The 15040-nt window shown below is 30.4% G+C and overlaps 1 protein-coding gene across 2 annotated transcripts; it reads right to left on the bottom strand.

The window, feature by feature from the left end:
- Positions 1 to 2119: 2119 nt before the first annotated feature.
- LOC7487461 (signal recognition particle 54 kDa protein 2) lies at positions 2120 to 6558 on the bottom strand. Of its 2 annotated transcripts, none has more exons than XM_052448067.1 (9): positions 6186 to 6558; positions 5966 to 6065; positions 5718 to 5871; positions 5455 to 5605; positions 5195 to 5343; positions 4582 to 4682; positions 4304 to 4461; positions 2923 to 3037; positions 2120 to 2801 (listed from the first exon to the last, which is right to left on the bottom strand). In XM_052448067.1, exons 1-9 carry the CDS (start codon positions 6414 to 6416, stop codon positions 2473 to 2475), a joined length of 1488 nt encoding a protein of 495 aa, XP_052304027.1. In that variant the 5' UTR covers positions 6417 to 6558; the 3' UTR covers positions 2120 to 2472. The 2 variants fall into 2 exon arrangements, with proteins under 2 accessions (XP_052304027.1, XP_052304028.1); XM_052448068.1 differs by having other exon boundaries at positions 6190 to 6337.
- Positions 6559 to 15040: the final 8482 nt, after the last annotated feature.

Here is a 15040-nt window from a genome sequence, read left to right as displayed (position 1 = left end):
GTCATTTCATTATGTATAAAAACCAACTTTTTTTATTAATATTTTATATTTACATAAAGACAAAATTACCTCTTAGTTAACGTGAATATATATATAAAAAAAAGAGTAAAAGACAAAAAAAACATGTGCATTATTTTTTGCTTGAAATGTTATTTTAGTCGTGCAATTGCACGGTTCTCAAATAATGTAAAAAAAATCAATTTGACCCAATTGAATTTGACAATGCAAATGTATCCTTATAAAAAATACTATTTTACCCCAAAATAACTAGTCAATTTGATGGTTTTTAAAAGGATAAAATGAGATTTTCAATGTAAATTACTATAGTGAAAACCCATACTTTTTAGAGTTTCTTTATAATAAAGGAATAAAAAGAAATTGTAAGGAATCCAAGGAAATTTGTTTTTAATAAAAGGTGCTGACAACACAGTATCAGGGTTGCATGTTTGTTCAATTGTCTTATTTGATCCCTAGTCTCTCACGTTGAAAGGACTTGGTTTGAACGCTACCTGTCACCTCTTTGGCATGAAAACTTGCATTACGACAATTTTTTGGAAGGTAATTTTTGTTTACTAAGTTTGCTTTGACATTAACTTTCTTGGTTCAAGTCTTTTGCGAGAGTAATCTCTTGGAAAAGTACCATTCGGAGCTGTATAAATGGATAGCATGTTAAATGTGCAACTTATTCGTGATGCTAAGGTAATCTCGTTAAAAACAAATTAAATAAAATTATTGAGTTTAATTACTAAATAACTTAATATTAAAGGGCAAAACTAAAAAAAATTAATTTAAAAAAGCAACAAAAAAAATCCAAATTAACCCGGGTTAACTCACTAATCCAACAACCATGATATAGGATTGGGATAAACTAAGAAAAATAAAAGTGAAAAAAAGAAGCATGAAGGACAATTTCTAATAAATCAAATATTAAAGGATGAAAATAAAAAATAAATAAAAAGGACCTAAAAAAGACTAAAATCAACTCGTGTTAACTTTCAAAACTCGCGATTTAAAACATGAGTCTAAAAAAAAAAGGAAGCAAAATCCTCAATTAACAAAATATTGAGTAATGAAATTGAGAACAAAATCTAATTAGAAAAAGGCTAAAAGAAAATAATCAAAAAAATAAGGAATAAGTTTAATTTATAAACTATATGAAATCAAATGACCATGGATAAAATTGAAAAATAAAATAAAAAAACCAAATAAAAAATAAAACAAATACAAATAAAAAAATAAGAATCAAATTGGATATAAGAAAACAAATTATCAAACACCTTTGTATTTTGACAAGGATATTAGAGATAAAAGAGAGAGGAGAATAAAAAAATTCAACGAAGCCCAACGCCATGACCACCATGAAGACCACGTCGGGACGCTTCCAACGCTGCTGTGGAAGGCGGTGTATAACCACCGAATAATACTACACGTGCTGATCGAAAGGCGTGGGAGTCATCCATGCTTCTTTTAATAATATTTATTTTAAATAAATTACCAATTCACCTCTAAGTGAACTTGATTATAACAAAAATAATACCAAACTGAAAAAACAAAAACACCTAAAAAGAGAAAAAAGAAATACTAAAAAGCCTCTAAAAATTAGTTTAGGTGTTTCTTTTTTGCTTTGAAGAGCATTTAAATCATTTTAATATACTAAAAAAATTTAAATTTTTTTTATTTAAATCAATATAATAATAATCAAGGAGTTACGAGAAAAAAACCGTGTTACCACCATAAGCAAGGTAATTGGTTTTTTGTTGAGAAGTGCAAAAACCTTTTTACACATTACTCATCTCATTTAGGTTTTTGGATTTTTGTTAATGTGACATGGAAGGAAGGAGAGGCTTGCCATTTTCACGTAATCAAAACAGGCAAGACATACATATATAGACTCCATAACAGCCTCTGGCAATATTTATAGGTGATTTTTGGCGAAGGTTCTTCCTATCACAGTCCTGAGAAACAGCCTCTGGCAATATTTATAGGTGCAAAAGATTAATCCGTCAACTTATAAGTAAGGATTGCAGATGAAATGAAGATAATATGGGCAAGAAGTAAAGCAAATATCAAGAAATAGTGAGAAAGCAAAATTCTCACGAAGCATCTTCGAATGGAACTCTGACAAGAAAAAAAGCCCAATTTATTATGCAAAATCCACATCTTTAGCTCTACATCCTTTTATGCTTAGACATGACATCTATTTTTTCACCCGCCTTGAATAAATACAAATAAAACAGGAAAGACTTTGACAGCCACAGTTATTGTTACAAGACTGCACCGCTGTTTCAGAAAAAGGGAGGAGAAAAATAAAACGAATTGAGTCAAAGGCCTTAATCTTTCAAGAATGTCTGCTAAAAACTGTTGGAGGCACCATTTCCCTACTAAACCATTCCATACCTCTTCCTATCCAGCCAGGCAATGCTAAAAACCAATTTAACTCATTTATAGTTTCCTAAACTTCTAATCACTCATTTACTTGTCCCCACCTCCAAACATGCCCATCATGTCCTTGGCAGAACCCATTTGCTTCATCAAATTTTGCAAGCCACCCATACCACCAATCTGCTTCAACATCTGTGGTGGGAGAACTTTGCTCATGTGTTGTGCATTCATGTTTCTAGAAAGGGCACTCATTTCACCCTTCTTTGGAATCTTAAGTCCCTTCATTTTGCTCCAGATCTTAGCAAGTCGTTTGTACTCTTCCAACATTTCCATTACATCTCTAACTGAACGGCCTGAACCCCGTGCTATCCTCATAATACGTGACTCATTCATAAGCTTTGGATTTGAACTATCCAACTCTGTAAAAGATCAGCAGCAATAGATATTAGATAAGAAACCCCATAGCTTCAATCAACAATTATGTTTTCAATGTCCAAGAGACAACATCCTTGACATAAATATATCAATTGCATTACTTGCCTTCATTAGTCATTGAATCCATCATGGTCATATAGCGCTTAATCTTTGCCTGGCTTTCCTTTTCACGACCTTTTGGCATTAATTCAGAACTAAATCCAGGAAGCATTGAAAACACCTACACAAGGAGACCAAAGGAATAATAAGCTGAAAGTCGCAACTCAAATAAATGGAAGAAGGGGAGAAAGGGTTGAGGGAGAGAGAAGCATTTCAGTCAGCATGGACAGTAACATCACTATACTCAAGCCTTTATTACCTTGAATGGTACTATTGTTTATTGCTCAGCCCAACTAATTTAATTGGATGGTTCAACTTAGTGTGTCATGAATTGTTCATGCAAAAAAATGGAGTTCATGCAACTGTATAAAACTAATTCGGGACAGATTAAAAGCTCTCTCTCTCTCTCTCTGTTTTCTTCAGTTTTTTCTGCACCATTTGCCTCCCTCTCACTAGCTTCTCTCATTTTCATTCTTTGAGGTATAGTAGTCAAACAAGTTAAAGTGTGGATAGCAACAAATCAAATCAGACCTGTATCTAAAGCAGCAATCAAATTGGATAAGAAATGCATAAGAGATATCACTTCCCTTTTTTTTTTGTTAAAAGTTTTCCCATGTGAGAAAAAATAGGGAAGGCCTAAATGTATTGCTATCGAAGCTACCTCCAGTTTCCAGTGTCAGATTCTTGTATCTAACTTGGGTATAACTTGTATCATTTTAAGAACATGATGCAAGAGCATTTTCTTGTAGAAAAAAGCTCATCCATTAATTGCATATTGGGTTAATCTTATTGATTTCCTGTGAATATCAGAGATTAGAAGATAAAAAGTCCAGGACATATCTCTACACAAGTATATTTCTGCCAAAACAAAGTTCAGAGGCTCTGCTAAAGTTCACAGGAACTGGTGACTTGTGAGAGATTGGACTACAGCACTGAGAGAAGTGACAGGAAGAAAAAGTTGGGAGTTTAATCTGATAGTAGTTAACAAGTTATCTAATAAAGAATTTCTGATCCACAAAAGTTTAATTGTGGAACTAAATGAATTGGACAATATCCTAGGCAATAAATACCTAATGCTTTCAAACATTTCAGTCTACTACTTGACAAAAGAGCAGGCAATTACAAACTGTAATTCATATTAGAATCAAGCCAGAATGAGAAATAACAAAATAGAAACTCTCCTAAGATGGTAGATTTTTTCTGAACATGTGAAGGGGAAAATGTTATTCAACTATCCACAAACTAGCACTTACATTAGATATGATGGCAGTCACAAAGAAGTTATTGATAAGAAAACATTTTTTTCCCTTACCATAGACACAACTGATAAAAATAATCAAAATAGAACACCACGTAACAAAGATTAACAGGGGAGTTAAATGAGAACCTGCCCAATGGGACCCATTTTTAGTAGATTCTGGAATTGTTCATACATAATCCTCAAGGTAAAGTTCCCTTCAGAAAGTTTTTGCAGAAGCTCTGGTTGTTGATCCATAGGAACAACCTCATGGATTTTGTCCATGAAACCAGACCAATCACCCATACCTGGTAGGAAAAGCATTTTTATGGAAGGACTTTAAGCATCATGAGCACCCAAACAAATTTCAAATGCAGAATAACATCATCAGAGCAAAGGTGTCAAACTGAAAGAAGGGAGGTGCATACCTAAAAGCCGACTAACAAAAGGTTTAACATCGAAGACTTCAAACTCATCCATATGCTCTCCTGTGCCAATAAAAATGACAGGACTCTTTGTTGCTGCAACACTGCACACATTGTACTAAAACAATTAGTATAAATATTTAAACAAAAGGAAGCTTAGTATGAATCAAGAAATATATGTTGGTGATCCAAAAGCAAAGTCTTTTTTTGTGCTTCTGTTAAATACAGCCAAACATGAAGGAAAGATAATTTAGACCAACATTGACATGATTATTTTATCGGGAAATGGCTATATTGTAAGCATTCCATTAGTTAGGTATCAATGTCCCAACAAAAATACCTATATTTCATTCCAACAACTGGAAAGGACATGACATAGACACATGAAAGAAATACATGCAAAAGAAAATAAAAAATCCCAAATGCAGCAACTTCAGAATATCAACTTAAAGGTATATGGAAGTTAATCCTGTATAGAACGAAGGTGATAAGATATCTTCATTATCAAAAAAATAAAAATAAATGCCAGCTTTATTGGTGTAAGATCTTTCCTCAACACACTTAATCAAACCATGAATATAGAGTGAGTGAGTACAAAACTGCAAGAAATACTCACGCACTAAGTGCACCACCACCCTTAGCATGACCATCCATTTTGGTAACAATCACAGCTCCAACTGCAACACTTTGCTTAAATGCTTGAGCCTGATCAAATGCAGCTTGACCAATACTACTATCCATGACAAATATAACAAGATCCGGTTTCTGGAAGTGTCAAAACAGAAAAGAAACATTTTTTTTAGTGCCAATGACATTCAGTGACTACTTGCGTGGTAATCAGATCATGTAAAACCACTAACAAAAAAAGAAAAATACCGTTGCTTCAGCAACTTGTCGCATTTCTTCAAAAAGCGCAACTTCCTGTTTATGCCGCCCACTAGTGTCAACAATTATAAGATCACAATTTTCCTTCTTGAATCTCTCCACACCTTCCACAGCAATTTTAACAGGATCCGATTCCATATAGCTGTACACACCAACAAAACAATAATTTGCATTCCAACCATTTTCAATTCATAACAACAAGGCATTGAATTCACTAACTTACAATTATTAACTATCACTACCTACCTACCTACCTTCCATAGAATGGAATCTTAGCTTTAGTAGCATTCTGTTTCAGCTGATCAAAAGCACCAGCTCTGAAAGTATCAGCGCAAACTAGCGCTGGTTTCCACCCTTTCTTCTGGTGATAATACGCATATTTCGTACATGTTGTTGTTTTCCCCGACCCTAAATTATACATATAAAAAAACTTCATTACTCCTGTTTTATTTTTATAAATAAATAAAAAACTATAAAAATCAGTCCAAGAAAATAGAAATACCTTGTAAACCAACAAACATAACAACACTAGTTTTTCCTTTCTTTGGAGTAAAAGATGGCTTTCCTGGGTCCAACATTTTGCACAGCTCGTTGAATATTGCCTGAATTATTATTATTATTATTATTAATAATTAAATTGAATTAATTCGGGATTTAAAAAAAAAAAAGGAAAAGAAAGATTGAACATTGAAAAAATTTGTAAGAAAAAAGGTGGTGGTTACTTGCTGGATGATTTTGCGCTTGTTGTGACCGGCGGCGAGATCGTCAAGATTGACGATTTTCTTGATATTGGTTTGCATATCACGAACAAGCTTGAATTGAACATCGGATTGAAGAAGAGCGCGAGTGATCTCGTTCAAGCAATCGTTTAATGCTTTCTCGTCGATGATTGTAGCATTGCTCATCTGCTGGATTGCTCGGGATATACTCCCCCCTAACTCTGCCAACACCATTTTTTTATTGATTTGATTTGACTGAGTTTTGAGAAATCAAATCAGATGATTATTTGGGGATTAGGTTTTCGCCTGAAAGAGGAGTAACGAAGACAGAGCTCTTCTATTCTCTAGTCTGTTGTCGTGTTATATTTTGAGGAAAGCCAAATGATGTCGTCAATCCCTTTCTTAATTATATATTTTTGGAATTTCGTTTCAAAAACTATTTTATAAAAAAAATATTTTATTTATATTTTTAAATTATTTTAATATATTGATGTTATAAATAAATTTTTTTAAAAAATATTATTTAATTATATTTTTAAATAAATTTTTTAAAAAAAGTAACCGCTATTGTACTTCTAAATATATTTTTATTGTATTAGAAAAATATCACTATTATTTTTTGTTTTAATATAAAACTTTTTAATTATTATATTTTTAATGAATATTATTATCATTATTATTACAAAACACTTCAAACGTCTTTTAAAATTGTTAAAAATATATTTTTAACATACATGAAAAATACAATACGTATATAAATTCTAAAAAACATTTTACTAAACTATTTAATTTCCAATTTCAACTTCATCAACTCTTGAAATCAAAATTACATAACAAAATCTAAACATTACTAACAATTTTTAACTTCATCAATAATCTAAACATTACCAACAATTTTTAACTTCATCAATAATTCATCATTCACTTCATTTAATTATTAATTTCAAATTTACCAATTCTAACCAATTATTTTTTAATCAATTCAACATGTAAACAAAAAAATAATAATTAACAACTTATTTTACAAGAATCAACCACATTTCACGAAGGAAATTTCACCTTATTTGGCATCAATCACTTTACCTCAGAACATGAAGTCCTCTATAGACCTGCTCCTCAGCACATTCCCAATCTTGCATGTGCCAAATCACATTCATTATATTATGTTTATTTTTTCAACAATAAAAATAAAAACAAATTTCATTAAAATCACAAACACACTCAAATAATTTTTTTTTATATCTAATTTACAAACTAAAACTTTCACTAACATCGCAAATTTAGGAAAATAAACCCAAAGTTTATTCACACATAAAACTATCAAGCACACAAAATTTATTTTCTTTAAATAAATAAACATCAAGTTTATAAAACTTACTATAAGCTGACTTCTTACCAGCTTAATACACATTAGTAAAATTACTATCATTGGCATACAAGTCTTTAACATAGTCAAAGCTTAATAATTTCACATTTAAAGTAGATAGAAAGACGTAACTCCTAGATAATGTAAGAACCACTATATTATCCTCACTTTACTTGTATGTAATAACATATGGAAGGGTTTTGATGAACTCTACCCACCTAGCATGCCTCTTATTGAATTTATATTATCCCTTTAAGTGCTTCAGTGACTCATAATCTGAATGAATAACAAATTCTTCAAGCTATAAGTAATGTTGTCAAGTCTTCAAAATCCTTATCAATGCATAAAGCTCCTTGTTATAAATTGAGGAATTTGATACCACTCTATTAAACTTTTCACTGAAATAGACAATTAGTCACTTTTTTATTATATTAAAACAGCTTCAATATCTCTTTTTAGGCATCCCACTCGATCTTAAATTTTTTAGAAAAGTTAGGTAATTTTAATAAAGATTCGAACAAAGCCTTTCTTTAATAAAATAAAATGCATTTTGTTATTCAATATCTTATTTAAACCAAATAGATTTCTTAACAACTTCGGTGAGGCTAATGTGCTAAAATCCTTAACAAATCTCTTATACAAACTAGTCAAACTATAAAAGCATCTTACCTTAGTAATAGATTTAAGTGTGGGCCATTATTGGATAGTCTTCACATTTTTCTCACCCATCTCTATACCTTTTGCACTAACATATCTAAGAAACATAATTTTTACTTGAAAAAAGTACACTTCCTTAAATTAAAATATGGTTTTTCATTTCTTAAATAATTAAACACATAAAACAATTTTTTAATATGCTCATCTATACTTTTACTATAAACTGAGATATCATCAAAATAAACAACAAACTTGCTTATAAATACATGCAAAACATGATTCATCAATCTTATAAATGTACTAGGAACATTAGTAAGACCAAACAATATGATTAACTATTCATACAAATCATATTTAGTCTTAAAAGCAATTTTTCATTCATCTTTTTTTTTTCACTCTAATATGATAATATCCACTTTTCAAATTATTCTTAGTAAAAAACTATGAACCATGCAATTCATCTAACATATCATCTAGCCTAGAAATAAGATGTTTATACTTTATTGTAATGTTGTTGATAGTACAACAATCAACATACATCCTCTAACATCCATTATTTTTAGGAAGAAGTACTGCGATAATTACTCATGAACTTATGCTCTTTCTTATATACCCTTTAGACATCATCTCCTTAACTTGTCCTAGAAGATCTTTTGTCTCATCGGGATTACTTTTATAGGCTGGTTAATTAGAAATCGCAGCTCAGGATACAAGATCAATTTGATATTCTATTCCCCTTAATAGTGGCAAACCACTAGGAACATCGTCAAAAAACACATCCTTAAAATCCTATAACAAATAAATAACAACACCAGGAATAAAAAGATCAAGTTCTTTGTTAGGTTCAGTTCTTTTAAAATTGTTGAACCATAGTTCTTGTGTCTTGAATTTCAGTTTGTTCTCTAGTTTAGCTTAGTGTTGCATTTTTATTAATTATATATAAAAAAGCAAGATGAAAAGAAAAAAAAATGATAAATTTGGTTTCAACCATAAATAGAAATTACAAAGAAATCTTAGTATTATGGGTTCTAAGGTTCTTACCCTCCGAGTTCATATAAGTTGATATTAAAGCTTGGCTCTAAAATCAAGTTTTATATATCTATATATCTTTAAATTCATTTTTTTTTTCATGTTTTGAATCATGTATCCTTTGTTAGTTTCAACTTTATCCTAGTTTTTCAGTTTGCAATTTCATTGATAAAAATGGAAAAGTTTTATATCAATTTAGTATTATGCAATATATATATATATATATATATATATATATATATAGAGAGAGAGAGAGAGAGAGAGAGAGAGAGATAGATAGAAGGACGATCAAATCACAAAATCAGGTTGATTCAAATCTTGCCTTGTTGCATTAATTGATTAAACTACATAAGGTGACTTTTTTTGATAGATTTTTGTTTAGTTCAATAAAAAAAACTAAATAGGATAGTTAAGAGTGATAAAAAGCAAGAGGGTGTGAGAATAAAATTGAAAAAAGCCAAGTTAAAAGTGGAACATGAGTGAAGTGACATATCTTTAGGTGCAAATACATAAGAGAGTATGTGGTTTTTATTACTAATATATTTTATAGCTTTCAAATATGTTTTCCAAAAGCGAGTCAACATCAAAGAAAGGTGATGATTTGTGACCGAATCCTTTTGAGGAGAGAAAAAATGATGAGAATCATCAAGTAACACCACAAGATTCATTACATGTGTCATTTAGGTTTATTACAAGGTTAGGAGCTAAGAAGATTAAAGAGGCATCCAATGGGCTAATTCAAGGAATTTAAGTCTTATTTCCTACGAGAATTGTGGATTCAACTTGTTTTCCTACTTACATGTGGATTGAGCTTATTTTTCTAATGTATAGTTTTATGTTAATGGGCATAACTTTTTATTCAATCATTAAATCAAGCTAGTATTTTTCTAGAGGATTAAAAGGCTTTGTTTCATATAAGTTTGAAATTTAGTAGAGATTAGACATCGAGAAGGCTTTGCGATATAGCCTAAAAATTACTATTTGGGATTTGCAATATTTTCCTAGTTTATTTAGGATTATTTTTCCTATTTTATTTTTCCTATTTTGTTAATTTTTCAGCCTTGTTTAAGATGTTTTACCTATTATAAATAAGGTTATTTATCTTGTATTTAGGGAGATGGATTGATTATTCAAAAATAAAACTTGTGTGGGAGAGTCTCTTTTTACTCTTAGTTTTTCATAGAACCTTTAGAACTTATCAAAGATTAGTTCTTTATGGCATTAATCCTTATACCTTTAGTTATTTGTTCATTATAATCAAAACATCTAGTTTTTAATCTTATACCTTTGGTTATTAGTTTGTTATACTCAACAAATCGGGGTTTTTCATCCAATAAGTACGGTTATTTGGTTCAAGTAATCATTAGGTCAAATTCTTTTCAACTTGATTTTTTTTTAATCGTGTTCTATCTTGATTGTAGATTCTAGGGTTCTTACCCTTTAAGTTCGCATCACAATCACTCATAAAATGACATAAAACTATTGTGGTCCAATGACCAAGTCCATATGGATGTCACATATCACTTGTCATGGCAAACCATCATATTGCTTGGACACATATCTAATGCATCAACCGGTAAATGGTCCAAAATGTTCTTTGAAAGCATATTAAAAGTTGAACCATCATCTATCAAAACCTTTGCTATAATATAATCCTTGCATTTAACCATGATATGCAATGGATTATTATGCTAATACCTTCTAGACCCAGTTCATCATCAAAGACATACATGTAGTTGGTGGATTGGATTCTTCTCACTAGATGATTAATAGAATCAGATATGATATATTCAAGAACATATGCTTTATTTATAATCTCCTGATATGGTTTTAAACTCAAGATAAAAGAGACTAAGGATATCTAAGCTAAGGTTTTCTTTAGTTAGTCGACCACACTATAATCACCATGTCTCATCAATTTGAGAAAACTAGTGGCTTTATCATCCCTTATTAGCTTATTTATTTCATCATCATTGACAAACTCTTGTTATACTTTTCCTTTTACTTTTATTTGCCTTTCTAACTCTCCTAAAGTAAAAAACATTCCACTTGTTATCAAACTCCCAATCTTAGTCTGTATGATAGTGTATGGCTCTTTATTATGATAGATGTACTCATAATTATAAGGCAAATCATGATAGTTACTAGTGATTGTGTAGGTTGGTATAGAAAGAATCATTCTTGGAGGACCATTCTTATTTGGCTGGTACCTATATACCTTCACTTTGTTAACATTTACTCATTGGAAAGATAGCCTTCTAACCTTTTTCTCAACCTCGTTATTATTAATCATAGCATACTTAGGATCATCATGGTCTCAACATCATGATGAAATTCATCATAGTTATCGATATTGTTCCCTGACTCATGATAAGACTTACAGTACTTATTAGGATTCCAAACAACTTATGTTTTGGAGGGTACCCTTTGGTAATGTATTTGGGATAACATTTCAAACAAATTACTCATTGTTATTTTCAAGGTGGTTCATTTTCTATCGTACCTAAAGTTAGTGGACATCATGCTTACACCTCTCTTCCTTGTAATAATATGGTTTAGCAAGGGGTTTGTGTTTAAATTTAGGTATATAAAATCCCATAAAATATTATCTAACTTGCCTTAATAAGATGAAGGAGCTTGCATTTAAAGGTATTACAATTATCAATGTTATGCTCAATGTCACTAGTATGAGATTCATATTTGTGGTTAGGTTTGTTGTAACATCTCTAATTTTTAAATTGATTCCTTACATCATGCTAAGTTATGGTTAATGCAATACCAGGGTATTTTTTTTTCTAGTAATAGTTCACTGTCAGTTAGAATGATCAACTGATTCATATTGACATAACCAATCGGTTAACCAGATGCTACTAAATTTCACCAGTGCCTTTAATGGTCGAACAAACAGTTAACTAGTTTGATCGATTGAATTAAACAATAGTCAATTTTATTGCTTCTCATATCAATCAGTCAATCGAACATTTGGTAATCCTAAATAGTCCCCCAGTTTGTGCAGTATTTTAAATATTAGTTTTATTTTAAGATTAATCATATATTTACAACAAACATATATAAATTAACATAAAATCGATCCAATCATTTTGGACCAATACTCAACTTGAATAAGCCCTAACTCATTCATTCACCTATCCTTATATCATCTCTCATTTTTCATTGATTTCATGTTAACAACAAATACAAATAGCATAAATTAATAAATGAGATGCATTGAACTAATTGAAAATTATTTATATAACATTTAAAGTGAGTTTCTTCTTTACATACCATTACTAATGTAATATTTGAAACTTACATATTTTAGCTACATAACAGAAAATGTATACAAGAGTTTACAATACAAAAGCTTAACTGCACATAATTAGTAGAAATTCCCACCTTTCAACTACAACAAAAGAATAATGACTGAAATTCCCTCATAACGATCCAGTAAATAACCTGAAATAAAGATCAATATTTCATTACCGAAAATCTTTATTATTATAAATTACTTTAAAACTCCTCATGAACTACATTATTTTATGCAACTTTCCTTCAACTTCAATCCCATTCTTATTGATTGAATAAAAATCCCATAAGACCCTCAATGATCTATCACTCTAGCATTTCTATTTGGAAGCCACTAAATTCGTTAATCTTAGTTGGATACCAAACAATCTGACTAATCCTCATGGTTGCCAATCCTTTCAACATTCCCATTCGAAAGTCATTCAATCCAGTAATCTCAACTGGATACTAAATAATTCGGCTAAACCTCATGGTTGTTAATCATTGTAACATTCCTACTCGGAAGCCATTCAATCCGGTAATCCTAACTGGATACCAATCAATCTAGATAATTCTTATGGTTGCCAATTATTCTGGTATTCCTATTCAGAAGCCAATACATTGGTTTCATAACTCAATTCCACATATTATAACTAAATCTTGCATTTAAAGAAAATTGCAGTCCATATTAACTTATAGTAAATTCTTTAACTATAAAGGTGTTAAACACCCATATGAAGTCTATTGTCATATAACTAGATTTGAATGTTGTGTCGCTACTACAACCTCTCCTATATCATCATAATAAAAAAATCATTTTAAACTTAATATTCTCATCATAAGAGTTTCATTTTAAATTTCCATTCAATCCACATCTTATACTTAAAGAAGTCACAATTCTCATATTCTTGTCAAACGATCAAATCTTTTCACCAATTCAAGCTATATTCAAATATTCTTAATGAATTCAAAATTTTATTTACTTGTAGGAATTAACCATAACTACCAATTCTTTTTTTTTTTATCCCTATGCCAAAAATCCTCTCTGTTTTTTTACTCGTCACCCACTCCCATTTCATACATTTGAACATGCTTTAACATCAATTTAAATTAATTTAACTCATCCCTCTCATTCACTCCTTAGCCAAAAGCCCTAGAGAAAATATCATGTTGTTTTCATCATCAACCCATTCAATTAACACTTGACCCAATAATTTTTTTATGCTTATAAACAAGATTTTAGCATAACATTACAATTTAAATCAACAAATTTCTCAAGTTTAAAATTCCATAATTATACATAACATCATTCAAGCTCTCATTCATGGAATTATCAAAATTAAGCACAATATAAGCAATGCTTACATTGAAATGACAAAGATTCAAAAGAAATGTAAGATGGAAATCAACCCTTTATCCTTCTCTTTCTTCATTCCCTCTTTAACCATTGTTCTCACTCTTAAACTCATAGAACTCTCTTAAACAACTCAATTACTTTGACCTCTATTAATCATCATAAGCCAACCCTTTTCATGTAATTTTCTAAGGAATTATAAGAAAATTTGAAGAAGTTTCAAGAAAACCTTCACTCTTTTCTTTCTTTTCAAAGCTATCGGCCACCTTTAAGAAAAAAAAGGGATATCTATTGTTACAATTTCATGTATTTTCACTTTGACCCCACTTGTTTCTTATTTGAAATCTAGTCTCTTCTTAATCTTTCCTTTTGACTATTTAATACCTTCTTTTCATTTAATTTCTTTTACTTTTAAAACATGTATCTCATTCCTCTTTATATTTTTTTTTGGGTTTTACATTTGCAATAGTAAGGGTAAGGTGGTGTGGGGTAATAGTAATTTATCCAATGCTAATGAGCTTTCTGAACATTTATCTCATAAAAAAAGAGGTGGTAATGTCTTTTTTTGTTAGCCTGTTTGGGTGAACTTGGTTGTCTAATGTTGATTAGTTAAACAATGGTTGATTTTATAAGAAATTGTTTGGTTAGTAAGTAAAAAAATTATGAAGATGAGTTTAGATTGGTGATGGATATAGTGTTTGATGATGTTTAAGTGAATGGTTAAAGATAAATGTTACTGGTATTAACTTATTGGTTGGACCTATATTGATTATTTCAATAACCTTTAGTTTAAAAGTGATTGGTTTCCACCTGGTGCACCTTGTTGTCTTTTCTTTACTTCCAAACCTTTTTTTTTTTTTTGTTAATTTCAGAAGGGTCTGAGATTTGTCCTACCCTTACTGTCTACTCAATTTTATCAACCACAATAACAATATCTATAAAATACCACGTCAAACCACCTACCAAATATTCAAAGTACGAAGCTTAAAATGTATTTAAGAAGTGTGTTATCTTTTCCTTTTCAATTAGTGGAGGATGGGTCTGTGCAACCACTTTGCGTAATCTTTGGGCGTACTCTCTAATGGATTTTTAAGCTTTTTTTTTCATGTTTTACAAATTAAAGTAGTTTGGAGCCACATCTATATTGAACTTAGACTACTTTATAAA

The sequence above is a fragment of the Populus trichocarpa genome, chromosome 16 (genome assembly GCF_000002775.5).
Source record: "Populus trichocarpa isolate Nisqually-1 chromosome 16, P.trichocarpa_v4.1, whole genome shotgun sequence".
Taxonomy (NCBI): Eukaryota; Viridiplantae; Streptophyta; class Magnoliopsida; order Malpighiales; family Salicaceae; genus Populus; species Populus trichocarpa.
This window is presented reverse-complemented; position numbering and strand designations above follow the sequence as displayed.